The sequence below is a fragment of the Myotis nattereri genome (genome assembly GCF_964212035.1).
Source record: "Myotis nattereri genome assembly, chromosome: 3".
NCBI lineage: Eukaryota > Metazoa > Chordata > Mammalia > Chiroptera > Vespertilionidae > Myotis > Myotis nattereri.
In genome coordinates, this window is record NC_138077.1 from 69,975,107 (window position 1) to 69,999,499 (window position 24,393).

At 41.9% G+C, this 24,393-nt stretch overlaps 1 protein-coding gene across 1 annotated transcript; it reads left to right on the forward strand.

Annotated features, from left to right (window-relative positions):
* Window positions 1–13,528: 13,528 nt before the first annotated feature.
* On the forward strand, window positions 13,529–14,203 carry LOC308517419 (coiled-coil domain-containing protein 43-like; the record flags this gene model as incomplete). Its single annotated transcript, XM_081088568.1, has 1 exon — window positions 13,529–14,203. The coding sequence occupies one exon, from the start codon at window positions 13,529–13,531 to the stop codon at window positions 14,201–14,203; it is 675 nt and encodes a 224-aa protein (XP_080944694.1).
* Between the last annotated feature and the right edge of the window lie 10,190 nt (window positions 14,204–24,393).

Genomic DNA, 24,393 nt, shown 5'->3' on the forward strand with positions numbered 1-24,393 from the left:
GCAGACAGGGAACCTTGGCTTCCTCCATCACTGGGGCAACCAAGCCTCCTGTTCCCAGCTGCCTGGCTGCCTGCCACCATCTTGGCTGGCAGTTAATTTGCATATCGCCCTGATTAGCCAATGGGAAGGGTAGCAGTTGCACACCAATTACCATGTTTCTCTTTTATTAGGATACTTTTTTTTTTTTTGTAAAAGTAAATGCAACACATAAACATTTAGGATTGATCTCAATCTTCTGGAGCCAGCTTTTCTGGCATCAAGGAGGAAATGTTTGTTTGAATCACCGTGCATTCATCTTCCACTGGAATGAGTAGAGCCCCCCAGTCAGTTCACCTGACTACAGAATAGCACAGGACTGCTGGGGGAACACAAATAGGCTCTCTTGCCTCTCCTCATTGGTCATGCCTTAACATGGCTCCTCCCTATCCCCCTACTCTCAAGCAGGTCCTTAGCAGTAAGCAAATCACTTGCAAAAAGAGAGTTTTTTAAGATAAGAGTCTCCCTCAGCTTGGACTGAGGACCCATGCCCCAGAGGTGCCATTCTGACTAGATTGCATGAAGGGAGTGGGTGTAGGAGACAAAATGGCTAAAAGAAAATTGGGAGCCACCAGTCTACATCTGCAGCTACAACCTAAGATGCCTACAGATGTGGTCGGTGTGACCTGTGCATAAGAGAGATTCAGAAGAATGGGATGGGAGAAAGGGTGTCCTTGGGAAAGTCATTTGCCTGCTTGCCTTCACTTCTTGGCCTTGCCCTGGGCAGCCACAGCCTTCACGGCTTTAGTGTGGTCTCTTCATCCCCCAGGGACTGCATGGGCTTGATGGGTTTCAATTTCTTGTGCAATTCATAGACAATGGGAATACCAGTCGGCAGGTTTAGCTCCATGAGAGCCTCTTCAGAAAGACACTCCAGATGTTTGACAATGCCCCAAAGGCTGTTGCCATGGGCTGCAATCAGTACCCATTTCGTTTCCCCTTCTTGATCTGGGGCACTATTTCTTCATTCCAAAAGGGCAGAGCTCTGGCAATAGTGTCCTTCAGACTCTCACAGAAGGGTAGCTGATCTTTAGTGAGGTCTGCATACCTGCGATCCTTACTGACACTTGGTTTGTTTCCATCTTTTCACTATCCTAGATAATAAAAACCTAATATGCCTAATGGTATGCTAAGGCTGCTCAACGGCTCGCTAGACATGCAATGACCACTAGGGGGCAGATGCTCTGACTGGTAGGTTAGCTTGCTGCTGGGATCCTGCCAATTGGGACTGAGCAAGATGGGCCAGACATGCCCTGGAGCCCTACCTCAGTGCCTCCCTGGCTGGCCAACCTTCCATGTCCCTTCCGGGCCCCGATCGTGCACCAGAGTAGTCCCTCGGCCTGGCCTGTGCCCTCTCGCAATCTGGGATACCTTGGGGGATGTCAGAGAGCTGGTTTTGGCCCAGCAGTGAAACGGCCTGTTGCTATGACGTGCACTGACCACCAGGGGGCAGATGCTCAACACAGGAGTGCCCCCTGGTGGTCAGTGTGCTCCCACAGGGGGAGCGCCGCTCAGTCAGAAGCCGGGCTCACAGCTGGCGAGCACAGTGGTAGTGGCAGGAGTCTCTCCCATCTCTGTGGCAGTGCTAAGGATGTCTGACTGCCAGCTTAGGCCCACTCCCTATTATTGAATATCATAATATTCTAATAAGGAAGATCCTGCACGACCCATTGTACAGGTAAAAATTAAAGCTTAACTAGATTACATAGATACAGCTAACTGAGGTAGACCTAAAACAGCAATTAGAAAGTCTAAACCTAAATCCTGGCTTCACCAATGCTAACTGTGCATGCCACTTACCTCTTCGTGTCTCAATTTCCTCTCCTGTATTATGGGAACAATTGGATCTACTCAACGAGAGAAATACATAAGACAATACACATAGAGCACTTAGAATCGTGCCTGATATGTAAGTAAATAATAAAATTATCTATAATTATTAGCTTGCCTAAGGTTACATAAAATGCATGCTTTTCTTTTTAAAAAATATATTTTTATTGATTTCAGAGAGGAAGGGAGAGGGAGAGAAGAAGAGAGAGAGAGAGAGAAAAAGAGGGAGGGAGGGAGAGAGAGAGAGAGAGAGAGAGATCAATGAAGAGAATCGGCTGCCTCTTGCATGCCCTCTACTGGGGATCAAGCTTTTGACTGGAATCAAACCCAAGACCCTCCAATCCGCAGGCCAATGCTCTGTCCGCTGAGCCAAACCACCTAGGGCACATGCTCCTTTTTACTATCACAATGTAACTCCAGAATTCTTTATTCAGAACTCAAAGCTCCCCATGATCTGGCCCCCTTCCTATTATTTCATCTACTCTCCTCAAATATTCTTGATACCTTGCATCACTTATTGGCTCATTTATTCACTTATTTAACAAACACCGTTGCCAACTTTCTTTCCCTTGTCAAGGTGGAAATACAAAGAACATTGAGACACAGTCCCTTCATCATAGAGCTTTAAATTCAGTAAGAAAGATAAGTACCCACTGTATATATCCAGATAAATTACAGAGACTTAAATTCTAAATCATGTGTACACAGTGGATAGACAACTTATTCAGTCTGAGGGACTCAGAGGAGTCAGGCAAGTCTCCATGGAGGAGGTGGCTTTAGATTTAGGTTTCAAAGGATGCATAAGAGTAATATATGCAATCTCTATAATTATAGCTTTTATATTATAGTATATTTTATACATATTGTATATTTTATGCTATTATTATTATATATTTTTATTATTACAGTACAAACTTTTTAAGGGTAGGTTTTATATGAGATTTATATTTGCAACTCCAACAATACCCAGAACAGTGCTTGATAAGCAGCAAGAATTTGATGAATAAATGGATACTGTTCAGGAGAGTGCCTGTAGGTGGTATTCCCAAGATTTTCCTCTTACCCTTTGCTATAGATGGAATGTTTGTGTCTCCTCCGCCCACCTCTCCACCCCCCAAATTCATATGTTCTAACCCAATGTCCTAATCTCCAATGGAATGGTATTTGAAGGTGGGACCTCTGGGAGGTGGTTAGGTCATGAGAGTGGAGGCCTCATGAATGAGATTAGTGCCCTTACAAATGAGACCCCACAGAGTTCCGTAACCCCTTCTGCCTTGTGAGGACACAGCAAGAAGACGTCTGTCTGTGAACCAGGAAGCTCCTCTCACCACACACTGAATCTGCCGGCACCTTGATTTTAGACTTCCCAGCCTCCAGAACTGTCAGAAATAAATATCTGTTGTTTATAAGCCACCAAGCTGGTGGTGTTCTTTCATAGCAGTGACACCTTATATCAGTGACAGGACAAACAATATAATTTATCCACATGTTGTCCAGTAAATCAATAAGAGAATTGAATGAGAATTTAAAAATATATTTCACTTCTGGTCTTTAGTTTCATCCACACAGCAGACCCAATCTCAAAAGACATCCATCCTCCTGTGCCAATTCATTATAATTTAACTAGAATAGCTAATGGCTGGGAATACAGCACAGATAGAACAAATTAAAAGTAAAGGTATTTCTTTTCATGTGTTGATTCCACTTATTCTACTCATTTTCCTTGGATAGATATAAAACATCTCAGGCAACTGAACCAGACAGAGGATATATATCTCTCACACTGTTATCTCCAATGATAGTGACAGCCTGAATGAATTTTATTGAAAGTAATTTAGCATTGACTGGTTAAATATACAAACTATGCATCTGAAGCAGAGACATTGCCACACTCCTTCAACTTAGAGACAAAAAATAAATGTTTGGAGATTGCATCACAAATTGGAACTGTCTTGGTAGGCAACTCATATGTAAAAATAAAATAAATTATTTAAATTCAAGGCATTTTATTCCATTCTTCACAGTGGCAAAAGCAGCTACATTTTCGCCATCTGATCATAATGTTAGAAAAGAAGCTAATTATTTTAATAGACAATTTCAGGAGAGTTATGCCTTCTTAGCCTGACTCCTTTTTACTCCATCAAAAGTAAATTTAAAGATTTTCATTGATTATTTTTAATCTAGGCAGTAACTATATATAGAAAAAATTAACTTGTAGTACAGTTGAAGTATTTAATACCTTTAAATACCATACTCTGACTCCCAGACATTTTTTTCTGAGATGCTTAATGTCTAACTCCTGGTTCTGCCCCTTCCTAGTTGGAAAGGAGGAATATAGTCTGGTATTTAAAATGTAGCCTTAGGCCCTGGCCAGGTAGATCAATTTGTTAGAGCATCATCCCAATAGGTCAAGGCTGAGGGTTTGATCTCCTGTCAGGGCACATCCAAGAAGCAAACAATGAATGCATAAATACTAGTAAGTGGAGCAACAAATCTCTCTCTCTTCTTCTTCTTCTTCTTCTTCTTCTTCTTCTTCTTCTTCTTCTTCTTCTTCTCTCTCTCTCTCTCTCTCTCTCTCTCTCTCTCTCTCTCTCCTTTCTCTCTCAAAATTAATACTTTTTTTTGTAACCTTAGTTCACTGGCTAGCATTGTCTGCTTGGACATGTCACTTAGCCGTGTGGTGACTGAGTTTCTTACCTCTGAAATAGAGATGACAAAGACACTGACCTTGGCCTCATGGGGTAAAATGAAGTTTACAAGAGATGAGCTTCTCGCACAGGATAGGCCCTCTACAAATATTTTTTTGCAGTAATGGAATGTACATATCTCCACTTTGGTTTCAAAAATCAATTTAACTATCAGGAGAATGCTTCATCTTATAAACACACAAGGGCTACTGGTTTTTATTTTGAACTTAGAAAGTACCTGATTATGAAAAAACTAGAGGCCCGGTGCACAAAAATTTGTGCACTCAGGGGGGAGGGGGATCCCTCAGCCCGGCCTGTGCCCTCTCGCAGTCTGGGACCCCTCGGGAGATAACGACCTGCTGGTTTAGGCCTGCTCCCGGGTGGCAGAGGGCAGGCCCAATCCCTAGGTGCAGCCCCTGGTCAGGCTCAGAGCAGGGCCGATTGGGGAGTTGGGGCGCCGCCCCCTGTCATGCACAGAGCAGGGCAGATTGGGAGGTTGTGATGCCACCCTCAGTCACGCTCAGGGTAGGGCCGATTGGGGGTTGGGGCACCGTCCCCTGTCACACTCAAGGCAGGGTGGATGGGGAGGTTGTGGTGCCACCCCCTGTCACGCACAGAGCAGGGCCAATCAGGGGGTTGGGGCGCTGCCCCCCTCACACACAGAGCAGGGCCCATCAGGGGGTTGGGGCGCCGCCACTCTCACACTCAGGGCAGGGCCGATGGGGAGGTTATGGCTCTACCCCATCACACACAGAGCAGGGCCTGTGGGGGGGGGGGGGTTGGGGAGCTCCCCCTTATCAGGCACAGAGCAGGGCTGCTCAGGGGGTTGGGGTCCCGCCCCCTGTCACACACAGAGCTGCAGGGCGATAAGGGGGTTTGGGCGCTGCCCCCTGACACGCTGATCCCGGTGCCGGGAGGACTCTCGGCTCCGCTGATCCCGGTGCTGGGAGGCATATTACCCTTTTACTATATAGGGTAGAGGCCTGGTGCATGGGTGGGGCCGGCTGGTTTGCCCTGAAGGGTGTCCTGGATCAGGGTGGGGGTCCCCACTGGGGTGCCTGGCCAGTCTGGGTGAGGGGCTGAGGACTGTTTTCAGGCTGGAAGTGACTGAAGTTCCCAACCGCTCCTTTTTTTCTTTTTTTTTTTCTTTTTTTTATTCTGGGCCTGCTTTACCTTGAGGCTTGGCTCCACCTCTTAGGCCTCTGCGCGGCTGAAAGTAGGTTTCTGGCCTTTGCTTACAATGTTGCGAATCTGCTGGCTGAAGTCCGGCTGTATTTGTTACAATGTTTCTTAAACTGCCCGCTCAGAGGCTTGCAGCCGCAGGCGGGGAACGTTGGTTTCCTCCAACGATCCTCCGTCACTGAGGCAACCAAGCCTCATGTTAGTTTCAAGCTGCCTGGCTGCCGGCCGCCATCTTGGCTGACAGTTAATTTGCATATCTCGCTGATTAGCCAATGAAAAGGGTAGCGGTCCTACGCCAATTACCATGTTTCTCTTTTATTAGTGTAGATGTCCACCAGAAATCCCAGTCAACAATTGTATTTTATCATCTGAATTTCTCTTTTTAATTCAATGTCACTGAAGATCATTTGTCCTTAATATAGCTCTTGGAGGAATGACCAAGAATGGGAGGCTAAAAAAATAAATAAATCAGAGGGAAATTACTAAAACCTTTTTAGACTTCATTTTGTGTGTAGCGAGGGCCATTGAAGGATTTGCTATGGAGGAGTAATGATTAGCTTTACATAGAGTGACACAAAGCCACTGGTGTCATTGTTCAAGATTATTTGGAGGAAGAACAAATGACAGGCTGGGAAGTGAGTTTTGTCCTGTCTTCCAAGGTTTTAGCTGATTGATCTGGGTAAACTAATAAATGTCAAAGTGTTAAAAGAAAATTGTTCATAGAAAATCCATTTTTCCTCTAGGTAATAGCCTATATAATAAAAGAGAAACGTGTAAATTGACCATCCCTTCACTACACTCACCAGCCAATCAGGAGTGCATATGCAAATTAACCTGACAAAGATGGTGGGTTAATTTGCATATGCAGGTGTCAAGTGCCCCGGGAGGCAACAGTGGCCGTGGGCTCCTGGGACCATCACCGGCCCCGGGAGGCAAGGCTGGCTGCGCCAAGCCACGCCTGTGGGCTCCCGGGACCTTCACCTGCCCTGGGAGGAGAAGCCAGCTGTGCCAAGCCATGCCTGTGGGCTCCTGGGACATTCACCGGCGGAGAGCAGAGTGGGAGAGTGGGTGGAGAGTGGGAGGTTTGGAAGACTTCGCAGAGCAGGGGGCCGCTGGACATAGAGCAGAGCGAGAGAGAGGGTGGCTTGGAAGATGTGGCTTCCTCTGTCACCCCAGCTTATTCATCACAGCTGTGGAAACTGACAGCAGGGAGGAGGAAGTCCCACCCCAGCCAGAATCAGCTGTTGGTCAGACAGCTCTCAGAGGCCTGACAGCCAGGACTCTCATTCACCTGCATCTCAGACCGTGACAGTAGAGAGGTGGGACTATGTCTAAAGAACAACTATGGATACAATGTAGCTCTGTAGCCAAAAGATGTCAGTGTTATTGACAAAAAATGTCTGAAGAGCAACGTGTGTCTGATCTTGAAATAAGGCAACGCCTGCAACAGAATGTGTCTGAAAACCAGCTATTGGAAAGACGTCGCTCTGATGCCAAAAAACACTGGCATCATTGACAGAAAATGTCTAAAGACCAATGTGCCTTTGAAGTTGAAAGAAGCCAGTGGTGACGACAGAATGTGTCTAGAGAACAGTCACCAACAAGTACTACCAATACTGGTAGGAACTGCCTTTTCAGCTAAAAAGGAGTTCATGAGAATGCAATTCTCGAACATAGTTGTGGTGGAATGACTGTTAGATGTGAATTTTGCCTATCACTAAATTTCTCTGATGAAAAACCATCCAATGGAAAATTTACTCGATGTTGTAGCAAAAGGAAAGTCTGTCCAAATGATATACATTTTGCAGATTACCCAGCATATTTATTTATTTTTAAAATATTTTATTTTATTGATTTTTTACAGAGAGGAAGGGAGAGGGATAGAGAGTTAGAAACATCAATGAGAGAGAAACATTGATCAGCTGCCTCCTGCACACTCCCCACTGGGTATGTGCCTTCAACCAAGGTACATGCCCTTGACCGGAATCAACCTGGGACCCTTGAGTGTGCAGGCCAACACTCCATCCACTGAGCCAAACCAGCCAGGGCTACCCAGCATATTTTAAAAGATTAATGACAAACGGAGATTCTGACAGTAAAAATTTCATGGAAAATATTCATTCCATAAATACTTCTTTTGCTTTTGCTTCCGTGCGTGCAAATATTTCATCTCCATCAGGATATGGGCCATACTGTTTTAGAATACATGGACAAATTTATCACTTTACTGGAACTTTCCATCCTTCAGATGGTGTTTCTCAGAAGTTTGCTCAACTCTATATTTTGGATATAGTCGAAGCTACAAGTAAAAGATTAGCAATGCCAGAAAACCAGGGCTGCTCAGAAAGACTCATGATCAACATCAACAACCTCATGCATGAAATAAATGAATTAACAAAATCGTACAAGATGCTACATGTGGTAGAAAAGGAAGCCCAATCTGAAGCAGCAGCAAAAGATATTGCTCCCACTGGAGTAACAATGGTAATTAAATACAATCGTAACAGTGATCCAGGTAGATATAATTCTCCCTGTGTAACCAAGGTTGCTGTCATATTCAGAAATGAAGATGGATAACCTCCTTTTGAAAGGGACTTGCTCATTCATTGTAAACCAGATCGCAACAATCCAAATGCCACTAAAATGAAACAAATCAATATCCTGTTTCCTACATTAGATGCAATGACATATCCTATTCTTTTTCCACATGGTGAAAAAGGCTGGGGAACAGCTATTGCATTAAGACTCGGAGACAACGCTGTAATCAACAATAATACTAGACAAAATGTAAGGACACAAGGCACACAACTGCAGTGTTATGGATTTCATCTCTCTGTGTGGGACATGTTCAATCCTATTTTAAATGCAGGAAAATTAACTCAACAGTTTATCATGGATTCCTATTAAAAAATGGAGGCCAATCGGATACATTTAATCAAAGCAAACAAATCTAAGTTGAGAGTTGAAAAATATAGTGATTTGATGGATTATCTCAAATCTAGATCTGAAAATGAAAATGTGCCGATTGGTAAAATGATAATACTTCCATCATCTTTTTATTTTTTATTTTATTATATTTTTAATTTTTATTTTTTTAAATTTTACTTTCTTGTTGACAGTATTACAGATATACCCCATTCGACCCCCCCTTTTTTAAAATAAATCTTTATTGTTCAGATTATTACAGTTGTTCCTCATTTTTTCCCCACATATCTCCCCTCCACCCAGTTCCCACCCCACTCTCTGCCCTTACCCTCCCCCCACGGTCCTCATCCATAGGTGTACGATTTTTTCCAGTCTCTTCCCGCAACCCCACATCCCTTTCCCCCCAAGAATTGTCAGTCCACTCCCTTTCTATGCCCCTGATTCTATTATATTCACCAGTTTACTCTGTTCATCAGATTTTTTATTCACTTGATTTTTAGATTCACTTGTTGATAGATATGTATTTGTTGTGCATAATTTTTATCTTTACCTTTTTCTTCTTCTTCCTCTTCATAAAGAATACCTTTCAGCATTTCAAATAATACTGGTTTGGTGATGATGAACTCCTTTTGCTTTTTCTTACTTGTGAAGCTCTTTATCTGACCAATTCTGAATGATAGCTTTGCTGGGTAAAGTAATCTTGGTTGTAGGTTCTTGCTATTCATTACTTTGAATATTTCTTGCCACTCCCTTCTGTCCTGCATAGTTTCTGTTGAGAAATCAGCTGATAATCCTATGAGTACTCCCTTGTAGGTAACTGAGTTTCTTTCTCTTGCTGCTTTTAAGATTCCCTCTTTGTCTTTTGCTCTTGGCATTCTAATTATGATGTGTCTTGGTGTGGTTCTGTTTAGATTCCTCTTGTGTGGGGTTCTCTGCGCTTCCTGGTCTTGTAAGTCTATTTCTTTCACCAGGTAGGGGAAGTTTTCTGTCATTATTTCTTCAAATAGGTTTTCAATATCTTGCTCTCTCTCTTCTTCTGGCATCCCTATAATTCAGATGTTGGTACGCTTGAAGCTGTCCCAGAGGCTCCTTACACTATCTTGATATTCTTGGATTCTTTTTTCATTTTGTTTTTCTGGTTGGGTGTTTTTTGCTTCTTCATATTTCAAATCTTTGACTTAATTCTTGCGATCCTCTAGTCTGCTGTTGGATCTCTGTATATTATTCTTTATTTCAGTCAGTGTATGCTTAATTTCTAGTTGGTCATTTTTCATATCCTTGAGGTTCTCACTAAATTTATTGGTGGTTTCTAGAAAATTTTTGAAAAACCTTATAACTGTGGTTTTGAACTCTATATCCAGTAGTTTGCTTTCCTCCATTTCTGTCATTTGTGATCTGTTTCTTTTTCTCTGCATTTTGGCTGCTTCCCTGTGTTGATAGAGTGGCTTTGTGTGCTAGGTGTCCTATAGGGCCCAGTGGCTCAGCCTCCCCAATTGCCTGAGGTGGATACTCTTGGTGCACCCCTTTGTGGGCTGTGTGCACAGTATTGTTGTATTTAAGCCTTGATTGTTGTTGGTATCACTGGGAGGAATTTACCTCCAGGCCAATTGGCTGTGAGAATCAGCTGTGTCTAAGGTGGGAGAACTTCTGTGCTGAAGACACCCTTCTGGGACAAGACTTGCTTCAGTGGGGCTTTGGTGCTCACTGAGTCTGCCCCCTGAGTGTCCCTTATGGATCTGAGGAGTTGTAATCTGGATGGTCCCACTCTGACTACTGGGTACACTGGCTCTTGGATCTTTAAAGAGGTGCTAATTTAGCCCCTTCCTGAGGCTACCCAGCAGGAGCTACAGAGAGATCTGCAGATTCCTCTTCCTTGTTTGGGGTTTGGAGGTGCCCAGATGAGGCCCAGCTGGGGGGCAATGCAAGCTGCTGTGGGGCCTTGGGCCTTCTTTTGGATGTTCTGGGTCTCTCTGACCCGGCTGCAGTTTGTTAGGTAATTGTAGATTGCAAAGGGCCACGCCATTCATATGCAAAAGCCTCTGCACACAACTTGGGTAGGGCAGAGTCTCAGGGAATCAACAGGGCAGAGAAAACAGCTATGGCTGATCCTCAGCCCTGCTCTAAAAGACCCCGCTTCTCAGTGTCCCGTGGTTATCGCTGCAAGCACCTCTGAGAGAAAGCTGCCCTTGAGTTCAGCCCATTGCCAGACAGTCCAGTTTCTCCTTGTATGAGTCTAGGTCCCCAGAGACTCGCCCCGAACTGGAGTTCAGAGCAGTCAGGAGCTTGTGTCTCCCTCCTGATTGAAAAAGACAACCGTGTCCTCAGTTGCCTGCTTTTTCTGCATGCACCTCCGTACCTCTGCACTTTACTTCCGTAGCTCCTCTGAGTCTCTGTTTGCTTTTCTCTTTCCTTCTAGTTGTAGAATTTCCACTCAGCCAGCCTTCCTGTGGTTCTGGATGATGTCCGTTTTGTCTTTTAGTTGTATTTTTGAAGGGGTTGTGCGAGGCAGCAATTTCAGGTGTTTACCTATGCCACCATCTTGGTTTCTCTCTTATTGATTTTTTACAGGGAGGAAGAGAGAGGGATATCGAGTTAGAAATATTGATGAGAGAGAAACATTGATCAGCTGCCTCCTGCACACTCCCTACTGGGGATGTGCCCGCAACCAAAGTACATGGAATCAAACCTGGGACCCTTGAGTCTGCAGATTGAAGTTCTATCCACTGAGCCAAACTGGTTAGGATGAATTTCTTTATTTTTAAACTTTTAATATGTTTTCATTGATTTTAGAGAGAGAAACATCAGTGTGAGAGAGAAACATCAATCAGTTGCCTCAACTTGGGATCTAACCCACAACTTGGGTATGTGCCCTGTCCAGGAATCAAACTGGTGACCTTTTGGTGCACAGGATGACAATCCATCAACTGAGCCGTACTGGCCAGGGTTGATGCATTTCTTTCAAAAATCATGACAAGCACTCACTGTTTTGCTGTTGAACGTGTGTTATGTCTGCATACATCTAGTTACATATGTATGCACACATACACATATGTGCACAGATGCACACATGCATGCACATTCAATATGGCAGATGATAGCAATCCTCGGAGAGCCAGTCAGGACGCACCTGAACCAAATGCAATTGTTCCTGTATTAGTTCTACTGGAAGCCTCACATCGTTACAGGAAGTCCCCAGTTGATGGCAATGTGATGAAGGCAGGCTGCCTACTACAGAACTGAAGTCAAAAAATCCATTTTTTTCTCCATATTTACATTCCAGTTGCTTTCCTGGAGGAAACGCTTGTGATATTTTTTTGGCTAACTAGATGTCGGAACTTAATATTAGGAAAGGGGGTAAATATTTACATAGGCCCTGTTCATCTAAGGGTCATAGGCAAAATCTTAGACAAGGAAAAAAGGACAAAGGAATGTATATTCAGAACAGCAAATAATCCAGAATCTATATTTACAGTGCAAAATTGCTAGTTAAGACTGATTTCTGGTTTCTGGCGATCCCTTACTGCCCATGAACAGGTAAGAGTGCATTACCAGAAGCGGATTGAAAGCTCTGTGTTTTTGAAACAAGCTGGCTTGCCCACCTTAGGTGATAGGGCAGGCCTGTGGCCATTTTCATTGAGATATCCCCAGTTGTCACTATCCAGAAGTCTTTTCTCTTGTCAGGTTCTCCAATGTCCTAACTAATTGATAGGGTTCTGGGATGCAACAGGGAAAGAGGAGCTGAAGAGATGCACTATTCAATAGAGACTAGTTTTCTTTACCAGTACTTACCAGTTTTCAGATGGCCTTTTCCCCACTCCTACCAACTGTGATCTGGTCCTCCATCCAAGAAAGTAAGTCTCAGCTTCCCTGACAGTGAGGGGGGAAGCTGCCTGACTACATAGTTTGGTCTTTGGAGGAAGGAACCTAAGGTTTCACTGTTTCTTGAATAGAATTGCAGTCAATCCCATTTCTAATTGTACCTGCATTCCTGCCTCCAGACATACCTGGTATCCCCATGCTGAGTCTGCTGACCTTCTATAGAGCGAATCAGCTTGTTTCTTTTAAGTTTCCCCCATTAAAGGCACTGATGTTTCAAATTTCTCTGATCTGTTAAAATAATTACCACCTGATCCTTCTGCTTTCCCAATGGTAAAATTCTGTTGTCCTCCCTTGAATGCTATCATAGCCTCTCCTGTTTTCTTGGTTTTCATGGTTTGAGGGCGAGGAACATCTGTTAAAGAGGGATGAATTAGCCCTAGCTTGTTTGGCTCAGTGGATAGAGCATTGGCCTGCGGACTGAAGGGTCCAGTTGATTCCAGTTCAATTCCAGTCAAGGGCATATACCTCGGTTGCAGGCTCCTCCCCAGCTGGGACCCTGTTAGGGATGCATGATGTGTTTCTCTCATATCAATATGTCTCTCTGTCTTTCCCTCTCTCTTCCACTCTCTCTAAAAATCAATGAAAAAATATCCTTGGGTGAGGATTTTTTAAAAAAGAGGAATGAATTAATCATACTCCTCAGTTCATAAACACCAACAATATTTTCCAATATAAGAGTTCTCTTGTGTTTATTTTTATATGTATATTCTCTTCTTCCTTTTCCCATTCCTATCTCTTTCCTTCTCCAAAGGTAGTGATACCTTGTATGCTCAATGCATATATTTTTGAATTCTTATAAATGTGTATTTTTGATATATATATATATATAAATTATACATATGAATTCAAACCTATACATATGATATTATAATTTTTATTCAATTTCTTTTTTCATTCTACAGCATATTTTCTAAAGATACTTTTTGATAATTTTTTGTTTGGTTTATTTATGTCCTATTGTACTTAAATAAGAATAGCTTCATCCCAAGATGGCGGCGCCCAGTGAAGTGGATGCACCTGCCTCCGGCGAAGGCAGTGGCGAGGGCAGCTGTTTCGGATCCTGGCTGGATGGACGGTTGGAGGCACTGGGAGTGGACCGAGCTGTTTACGGCGCCTACATCCTGGGTGTCCTGCAGGAGGAGGAGGAGGAAGAGGAGCTGGATGCTCTGCAGGGCATTCTCTCTGCTTTCCTGGAAGAAGATTCCCTTCTTACCCTATGCAAGGAGATTGTGGAACGATGGTCAGAAACTCAGAATGTTGTCACCAAAGTGAAAAAAGAAGACGAGGTACAGGCCATTGCTACCCTAATTGAGAAACAGGCACAGATTGTGGTGAAGCCCAGGATGGTGTCAGAAGAGGAGAAGCAGAGAAAAGCTGCCCTCCTGGCCCAGTATGCTGATGTGACAGGTGAAGAAGATGAAGCAGATGAGAAGGATGATTCAGGTGCCACCACAATGAACATTGGTTCTGACAAATTTCTGTTCCGAAATACCAATGTGGAAGATGTCCTCAATGCCCGAAAACTGGAGCGAGACTCGCTTCGAGATGAGTCCCAAAGGAAGAAGGAACAGGACAAGCTGCAGAGGGAAAAGGACAAATTAGCCAAGCAGGAGCGCAAGGAAAAGGAAAAGAAAAGGACAGAAAAACGGGAACGAAAGCGATAACCTTGGTCAGCTCTCTTCTTTCTCCTCGTGAACTGATCAAAGGGAGAACTGGTTGTTGCACAAGCACATGAGTAATTTAATTGAAATGAGAGAACATTGCAGAGTGGTTTCTCAAGGCATTTCCCCTTTTGTTGACATGGTCAAAAGGAAAATCACAAACACTTCTAATTACAGAATGTGCCATGTTTCTGTGGTGGGTATTCCGATTGTTGTAGTTATCAGTACCAAAGATCTGGAGTGGGGGCAACCTTTCTATTTTAACACCGAAGTGCTGTGCTCCTTTTGGCCACTTTCAAAAGTCTTCCCTCACCTTGGATAAACTAGCAGGAATATTCAGAAAGTTGACAGTCACAGTTTTTATCCTGAAGGAGCAGAATCATGACCACTCCTTCCCTGAGATGAAATGTGGGAGTGTAAGTTGCTTCAGAAGTACTATTCACTCCTAAATGTATTGTTTTAAGACTCAAATAGAAAGCTAATGAAGAGTCAGACTTTATGTTGCATGGCAACAAACTAGGAAAGTGAGAAGAAATTATTTGATGGATGTTCTAGATTTGAGAATTAAAAAAAAAAAAAAGTACCCTATGGGAGGAAAGGAAGTATCTTTTTAAAGTAATAATAGTTATCATTTTCCTCTAGGATGTGATTTTAAGAAGGGTGTGTCAGTATTGTGTGCATGGATATCATTGTTAGCTAGATTCCTCTTGATTGCTAGTAGAGATTTTAGTCCTGATTTGCCCTAAAACACGAGTATAAAGACCTGATCATTATAGGTTTAGAGGAACTGCCTTTTCAGGAAGAAACACTGGAAACCTCTGTTAACACAAAGATATTTAAGAGTGTGCATAGTAGGTGCTCAGCAAATTAATTGAGTGAGTGAGTTGGGAACATTGCTTGGGAGAGTCAAAAGTGAGCAGGAACTCTCCATTTCTACTTTTGTCACAAATTACACTCAATTTGAAATCAGGCCTTTCTCCTTCAGGCAAGACTGTCAAGAAGTCTGAAGAGAGCAATTTCTCCAACAAAACAAAGTAGATATTTAATACCAGGGGTCAGCAAATTACTGACTGCAAGACAAATTTGGCCTCATCTGTTTTTGTATGGGGCAAGCTAACAATGGATTTTACGGTTTTAAAGGGGTGATAAAGAATATATGACCGAGACCTTATGTGGCTTGTAAAGCCTAAAATATTTGCTATCTGAACCTTTGGAGAAAAAGTTTGCTGACCTCTGTTTTATACCATTGAGATTAACAAAAGTTTTTACCTTTGTGCAGAAGGTAAAAAGCATGGTTAAGAAAAAGATGTGTTACCACTATACACTCCTATAACCATGGCATTCGCAAAATTAAATAACCTTTAAAAAAATAAACTTTATTTAAATCAGAAAAAAAAAGAATAGCTCCACAACAAGACAAGATGGAGAAGAGTAAAAAGTAGGTCTCCAGAAAGTTGAAAGAAAGTTACAGGTACTGTTGTGAGATGTATTTATTCCAAATATACAGTATTAAAGTTCTATCAAACCCAACCTCCTCTTTCACCTAGTCTTTAAGATGGGACCATGGTTAAAGAACAACTAAAGAGATTTCTGAGCCTAGAAGCAAAGAATCCACAGCTTTGGGTTGTGTATGATCATCAACCAACCACCCAGGCAGGCCCACCTCCTAGTCTGCATTCTCAGTGACAGCTCCAGTGAATCCACCTATTCACCATCTCATGTGAATCCACCTGTTCTTCCAGAAAAAAAAAAAAGTTCTAAAAATGCTACAAAGAACCTCTCTTCCAAGAAACACAAAAGTGTAGACATGATCTCATGTTCTACTCAATTGTCTTCCAAAAGGGATAAAGTGACAAACTGGTGCTGTGTTTTGCAAGAAAAGAAACTGAGGGTCAAAGAGGAAATTGGCTAATTAAATACCACACCAAAGAGGGGACAGGAGTTTACTAGCAACAGTCTGGTGCCACTTTTTATGGAAACTCCATCCACTTATAAAAAGCAAAAGGAAAAAATAAACACATGGCTAAAGTTAAGCCCACTTGTGGCATTAGTGTCACACTTCTTATTGTTCTCGTCTAACATTAATAAGCTAAGAGGTGTTCATTGTATTAATGTTGAAACCATTTCTTCTCCTAAGCCAAAACCAAGATATTACTTTGTTGCTGTTTTTAATTGACACTTGGAAAACAGACATGGAGTGGTAAGCTCAAATGAGCAAATAAACCAATAACATATTGTCAGGTTTTTATTTTCCTTGTTTCTGGCACCCTAGACTATTTCTTGGAATATGGAACCTTTATCTATCAATGATGAGCTAGCAAACAATCAGCCAAAAAGGGCAAAAAATTTAAATTTCAAAGGCAAAGAAAATATAAACGAAATATAACCATCCTCTATTTCCAAGAAATTTTTATTCAATTTTTCATTTAGGTCAGACCTGGAAGGAAATTTATAGCGAAGTGGAAGCAAATATTTATACTTTGGGTCTGTTCTAAACCAAATCAAGAGCAGGGAATGCAGTTTAAGTTTTAACTGTTTTTGACTTCAGATTCATTCCTCTCTTGGCAGAGTTGAAGAACCTGTGGCTCAAGATCCCCCAAATTATATCTGCAGAAAAGCTTGAGGACCTCTCTTCTGGGAGGAGGGTGTTCCTCATCCTAAGGGAAGACCTACATAAAGTGCCAGCTTTGGTTCAAGAAAAATAGGACAGAATGAGAGAGGATGGAGTCTCCCTCAAATGCCAGGTCAGGCACTAAGAGCCCAGGCTGCACGAGGTCACAACACCTGGAGGCAGAGCCATCATCTGGTGGGCCAGGGACAAACCATCATCAGATGAGACTCATTTGTCTATGCTTTTGGTTCCCATCATGATGAAAAATGCAAGATTTTAATATAGTTGCAGAACAAATGGGACTGATGTATAGTTTACAATTACATAGTAGTTCATATTGTGCGTTGCTGTATTTCCCATTTCTAATTTTGCATTTTGTTTTCCCTCTAGGACAGGCGTGCACACTCTTTCTGGAAAGGGACAAAGAATAAATAATTTAGGTTTTGGGTCACATGGGTCTCTGTAGCATACTCTTCTTTGAGTTGTGTGTGTGTGTGTGTGTGTGTGTGTGTGTGTGTGTGTGTGTGTGTTTCCAACCTTTTAAAAGTGTAAAAATCATTCTTAGCTCACTGGTCAAAGAAAAACAGGCCAGGGCTGACCCTTGCACTAGGACAGTGATGGCGAAACTTTTGAGCTTGGCGTGTCAGCATTTTGAAAAACCCTCAATTAACTCTGGTGCCCTGTCACATATAGATTTTTTTTTGATATTTGCAACCATAGTAAAACAAAGACTTATATTTTTGATATTTATTTTATATATTTAAATGCCATTTAACCAAAATCAACCAAAAAAATGAGTTCGCGTGTCACCTCTGACACGTGTCATAGGTTCGCCATCACTGCACTAGGACATTGGGTATTTAGGAGACGCGTGTGGTGGGGTTAGGGGTTTGGTATGCTTCCCTTCCACCTTACCTCCTCCCCAGTTCACAATTATGACTCTTGGTCAGATTGTCTGGTTGCCTTGAACCAATGCTGGAAACTCATATCCAAGACTTCAAGCTGTGATTAAGAATGAATAAATATCCTTACCAGTGTTGTTCAGAGTTTGAGCATCCACCTATGAAATAGGAGGTTCAATTCCTGGTCAGGGCGCATGCCCAGGTTGTGGGCTCGATCCCCAGTAGGGGCCATGCAGGAGGCAGCCAATCCATAATTCTTTCATCATTGATGTTTCTATCTCTCCCTCCTACTCCCTTCCTCTCTGGCATCAATAAAAATATGCATATTTTTTAAAAGAATGAATAAACAGGTGATTTTGCTTCACTCCAATACAGCAATGCTCTGTTCTCCAACATCCAGAACATGGTGATACAGTTGAGGAGGTGCAGGAGACTCTTCCTAAATCAAGTTACTACAAGGAGCATGACTCCACACATTGGTTCTTGAGAAGTGAGTTGACTGAAGTACAGGTATCCTGAGGAAGAAATCAGGGCCCTCGGTAGGCATTAGCTGTCAGTGCTGGTGGCATATGCACGAGCAGGAGGAGCCACTTGAAGCTCTCTGCAGGTATGCTAAGCCTGGCTGTGGACATCACGCTAAAACTGAAAAAGAAAAGGAATGCAATGACAGGTGCCACATGGGAGCTGGTGGGACTGAGTTTGCAAATACATGTGAGATGCCATCTGGAAACATCCAGGGAAAAAATGCAACAGGAACTTTATAGGAGAGTGGGGAACAGAAGCAATGATTGTGAGTGTTAACCAATTTAATATTTTAATCCAGGAGCTTGAAATGGTTTGGAGAAACATAGGATTCTCAGATTGGTCCTGGTATAGTTTTGCTCTCACATAAATGAAAGTAATCAATTTCAAAGAAGAGAACAATGCTGCACGATCAGGAAACCAATGTGCTGGCTCTAATCATGCTACTCAACTGCACGACCTTGAAAAAGTCCCTTGATTTCTCTTGGCCTCAGGTTTGTTCCTCCCTATAGTAAGGAGTTAAAACAAAAATGTCTAAGGAAATTTCTTCTTTTTAATGTTATGCTTAGTTTGATATTAAAGCCATTAATTAATTAATAATTATTTACTAAATCACCTACCATATTCCAAACATGGTGCCAGGTAATGAGACTATTTATGGAAAGAAAGTCTATGCCCTGAAGAATTTCTCTAAAAGTAAACCACCATCACAACGCAGGTTATTGAAATTTAGGATATGCCTCGTTTGCTGTGAGACTTTGGAGGACAGACACTGTCGTAAAAATCAGAACCTGGGCCAATCACATTGTGTTAACATGTTATTGAGCATCCAGAAGAGAAAAAGGGAAAACAAAAGTAATACATTCATAATAAAACACAGTTGGTGTCTTGGTCATGCTAGACATCTACAGATAGCTGTATGGAAGCCTGCTCTGTGCTTTAGAACAGTCTAAATGAGGTTGGGGCACCAGGAGGAAGAGGTGGAAGTCTTCCTGTCTGTCACTGGTCAAAGTTCATATTGTAAAAGGAGTATGAACTGGCTGGTGTGGCTCAGTTGGTTGAGCATCATCCTGTGCATTGAAAGGTCACCAGTTCGTTTCCTAGTCATGTCAAATGCCCAGGTTGTGAGTTCGATCCCCAGTGTGGGAGGCAACTGATTGATGTTTCTCTCTCATATCAATGTTTCTCTCTCTCTCTCTTTCTCCCTTCCTCTCTCTCTCTCAAAATCAATAAAAATATATTAAAATAAAAATAAAATTTTAAAATGCTTTAATTTTTTAAAAAAATATATTTTATTGATTTTTTCACAGAGTGGAAGGGAGAGAGATAGAGAGTTAGAAACACCGATGAGAGAGAAACACCGATCAGCTGCCTCCTGCACATCTCCTACTGGGGATGTGCCCGCAACCAAGGCACATGTCCTTGACTGGAATCGAACCTGGGACCTTTCAGTCCGCAGGCCGACGCTCTATCCACTGAGCCAAACCGGTTTCGGCGAAATGCTTTAATTTTTAAAAAAATATTTTTTTAAAAAAATATACTATAAATAAATTTAAATAAATAATAAAAGAAATCCTCTTAAATTTCTAGATTATATGACCTGGCCCCAAGATTTGGGTGTTAGAACCCAGACCTCACTGTATGGTGCTTTACCTGACTCTGAGAGTGGTCAGGGCAGCTGAAATTCATGGGCCGGGTGGGTCAGGCCTGGGCACCAGGGTCTTTACAGGTAGGTGTGCCAGAGGCATGCCAGAGCCCAGCCCTCAGCTGGGCAAGATGGGAAAAGATGGCAGGGTTAGAAGTTGTGGCAATAGAAGAAAGGCTCTCTACTGAGGAAGGGCAAGTGACTGAGGTCTGCCAAATAGAGGAGTCCAAGACATCAACTGTGTTTTATTATGAATGTATTACTTTTGTTTTCCCTTTTTCTCTTCTGGATGCTCAATAACATGTTAACACAATGTGATTGGCCCAGATTCTGATTTTTATGACAGTGTTTGTCCCAGTAAATCTGAAGAGGTGCAAAAATTGAGGCTAAAGCAGACTAAGGCAGAGTTGAAAAGGCTTCCTAGAAGAGATGATGCTTGAATTGCCACCAGAAAGAAAGGAATTTCCAGGTGGATAGAAGGTTGTGGGTGAGAGGTCATGGGGATGACAATAGGAGTTTGGTTACAAACAATTTTCAAACTGAAAGAATAGTATTTGCAAAGCACATGATGTGAAAGAAGCTTGTCAATCTAGTGGACTGCAAGCATTGCCTGGCTGGGTAATTATGGTACATGAACAACCAGCTGCCTCTATATTCTGAACAGCCAATTCTACCATCATCAATTACCATGCAGAAATTGAACCTACAGGGGAAGGTGAAACAGAAAATATTTTAGTATGATATATTTTAGTATGATATTCAATAAGATAAAATATATAAACTATCTAGTATCATGCACAGCAAAGCCCATCTGTTATGTCCCAATAAATATTATTTTCCCCCGCCTTCATCAGTTAATTTTAAAAAAAAAAAAAATCAGGTTTTTGAGTAGAATATATAAGATTAGAACCATGCTTCTCATTAATCTCATTGAAGAAAGACATAATTGTTTCTTTGGACTAATTTAGCATTAGATCATTCACTTGGGAGCCATGTAAATCAGCACTGCAGCAATTCTAAAAGGTAGAGTGTCCAAGAGACCATAGAAAAGGTTAGCCTCACCCTGGTGGTGTGGCTCAGTGTTTGAGTGTCAACCCATGAACCAAGGGTCACCAATTCAATTCCTGGTCAAGGCACATGCCCAGGTTCTGGGCTCAATCCCCAGTAGGGGACATGCAGAAGGAAGCCAAGCTATGTTACTCTCTCATCAATGTTTCCATCTCTCTATCTCTCTCCCTTCCTCTCTAAAAAATTAATAAAAGCATAAATAAAAGGTCAGCCTGGTTATTGGCATATTTGTTGACTGGGTCTATAAAAATGCAGGAAAACTTAGCAGAATCCTATCTATAATAATAAAAAGGTAATATGCTAATTAGACCGGACATCTTCCAGACGTCATTCCGGACGTCCTTCCTGATGAAGCCACGGCCAGAGGGAAGCCAGTGCCAGCAGCTGGGGGAAGGAAGGCCTACTCTTGCACAAATTTTCATGCATCAGGCCTCTAGTTTATGTAATAAAAAGAGTACACTGGTGAGTCTCAAATTTTCAGCAAAGTCTCAGGGAAGTCTGAATGTGGTGGGAATATTATTCCCCGTCACTTTCACTAAGTAGTGGGACTGTTTAATCAATCAGACTAAGAAAGCAAATCAACATGCTTTCCTTTAGATTTTAGAACAGAAACCTTCTACTTCAGAAGAATTCAGAGTCACCACAGTCTGTATGTTCTGATGCTACAGTAGAACACGTGAGCACCCCAGCTACAGGGGTCATGTGGAATCTCAGGAAGTAAGTTGGGGAAAGTGTAGTCTCTGACCCTCTCTGTTTCCTGTTGTTGTCCAGGTTACTTAAGTTTGTTTACAGCTCTTAAAAATGTTAAAAAGTCTTTAGTCTTCAAATAGAAAGACTTTTACCTAGGGTTTATACACTAGATACAGACTTAAACCATATGGGAGCTCCCCACCCCCGCCAAAAAATTAGTTATGTCGACTTACATACCAATTTGAAAACAATCCATTAAAAAGAGTCAGCCTTTTGCACAGCAAAGGAAACCATCAAAAAAACAACAAGAAGACCCACTACATGGGAGAACATATTTACCAATGATACCACCGATAAGGGTTTAATTTCCAACATATACAGGGATCTCATGAAACTTAACAAAAGGAAGATAAACAATCCAATAAAAAAATGGGCAACGGACCTAGATAGACACTTTTCGAAAGAGGACATACAGAAGGCAGAAAGACATATGAAAACCTGCTCAAAGTCACTAATTATACGAGAGATGCAAATCAAAACGACAATGCATTATCATCTCACACCTGTCAGAATGGCTATCATCAACAAATCAACAAACAACAAGTGTTGGAGAGGATGTGGAGAAAAAGGAACCCTTCTGCACTGCTGGTGGGAATGCAGACTGGTGCAGCCATTGTGGAGAACAGTATGGAGCTACCTCAGAAGACTAAAAATGGAACTCCCATTTGACCCTGTGATCCCACTCCTAGGAATATATCCCAAGAAACCAGAAACGCCAATTAGAAAGGATATATGCACCCCTATGTTCATAGCAGCACAATTCACCATAGCTAAGATTTGGAAACAGCCTAAGTGCCCATCAGCAGATGAGTGGATTAGAAAACTGTGGTACATATACACAATGGAATACTATGCTGCGGTAAAAAAAAAGGAACTCTTGCCTTTTGCAACAGCATGGATGGAACTGGAGAGCATTATGCTAAGTGAAATAAGCCAGTCAGAGAAAGATAAATACCACATGATCTCACTCATTTGTGGATTATAGGGAACAACATAGACTGATGAAAAAGGACAGACCCAAAGACTGAGAAACAGCGATCAGGCTATCAATCCCCAGAAGGAAAGTAGGGGAGGGCGGGGGTAAGGGGAAGAGATCAACAGAAGGACTTGTATACATGTATATAAGCCAAACCAATGGACATGGACAACGGGGGGATGGGAGCATGAGTTTGTGTGTGGGGGGGGAGGTTGGGGGTTAAAGGGGGGGATGAGGACACATTTGTAATACCTTATCTAATAATAAAAAAAAGAAAAAAGAAAAAAAAAAAAGAGTCAGCCAGATAATTGGTACCTCAATGCAATCAATTTTGTTAAACACTGAATTAAGAGTTGTTCTGGTCTAAGCTGATTTTGCATATAGACACCAAATATGTGGTCCCTGGGTTTTCTTAAATTCTATCTAAAAAAATGAATCGTCACCACTTCCTGCTCAGCCATATGGAAGTTAACTAAATTTCCAGATAAATTATTTTATGTAGACCTAGGTTGTTTTATTTTTTGTTTTATTTTGTTTGTTTATTACTTTTATGATATCATGTAAGTTTCCAAAAATTTCTCATGTAACTATGTTTAGATAAGAAACCTCCTTTCCATGCTTGCTTGATCAGATAACTACCTAATCTCAGTGTTACCTAAATGAAAATCAACTTGAGAGCTAACTTACAATTTTACTTCATTAGGGGCTCACAATCCACTAAGCTTCTTTCTTGTATTATACTGAACAAAACACATGAATTAAAGTATTTTTCCTTTTTTCCACTGTATGTTGTCCAATCACAGCTGTATGAGTGTGTGTGCATGTATATGTGTATGTGTGTGTGTATGTATGTGTTGACAATCTAAATAACTTAAAATAGGTTGTAATAGTTAATTTGTGTGTCAACTGTGCCCAGATCTGTGGCCAAAGATTATTTTGGATGGTTCAGTAAGAATGCTTTGGATTAGAATAATATTTATATTGGTGGGCTTTGAGAAAAGCAAATTGCCCTCCATGATGTGGGTGGGCTTCATCCAATCAGCTGAAGGCCAGGAGAGAACAGGCCCCACTTCCCTCCTGAGCAAGAGGGATTTTGCCAGCCGGTGATCTCAGAAACTGAATTTAACTGCAAGATTGGCTCTTTTCTAAATGTTTAGCCTGCTGGCCTTTGGACTTGAACTGCAGCATTGGTTCTTCTCTGGTCTTCAGCCTGCCAATTTACCCTGCAAATTTTGGACTTGCCAGCCTCCTTAACTGCATTAACTAATTTTAAAAAACCCCAATAAAACCCTATTGATTCTGACTGATTCTTTGGAGAACCCTGACCAATACCCAGTATTCTCTAATTTTGTATTAAATAATCAAAGAATAGAACTTTGTAGTACAAAATGTATATTATTTTTGAAACTCTGAAGATGTGCTTATGTATAATCTCAAACTTATTTCTTAATGTAAAACCAAATGACTCATCATCTTTGTTTTGTCCATTTAGTTGTGTTTTATTAGGAAAAAAAAAAAATCTTTGGCCCGGCTGATGTGGCTCAGTGTTTGAGCATTGACCTATGAACCAGGAGGTCACAGTTCGATTCCAGGTCAGGGCACATGCCAAGGTTTTGGGCTTGATCCCCAGTAGGAGTAGTGCCGCAGGCAGCTGATAGATGATTTTCTGCCATCACTGATGTTTCTATCTCTCTTGCCCCCATCTTCTTTCCTCTCTGA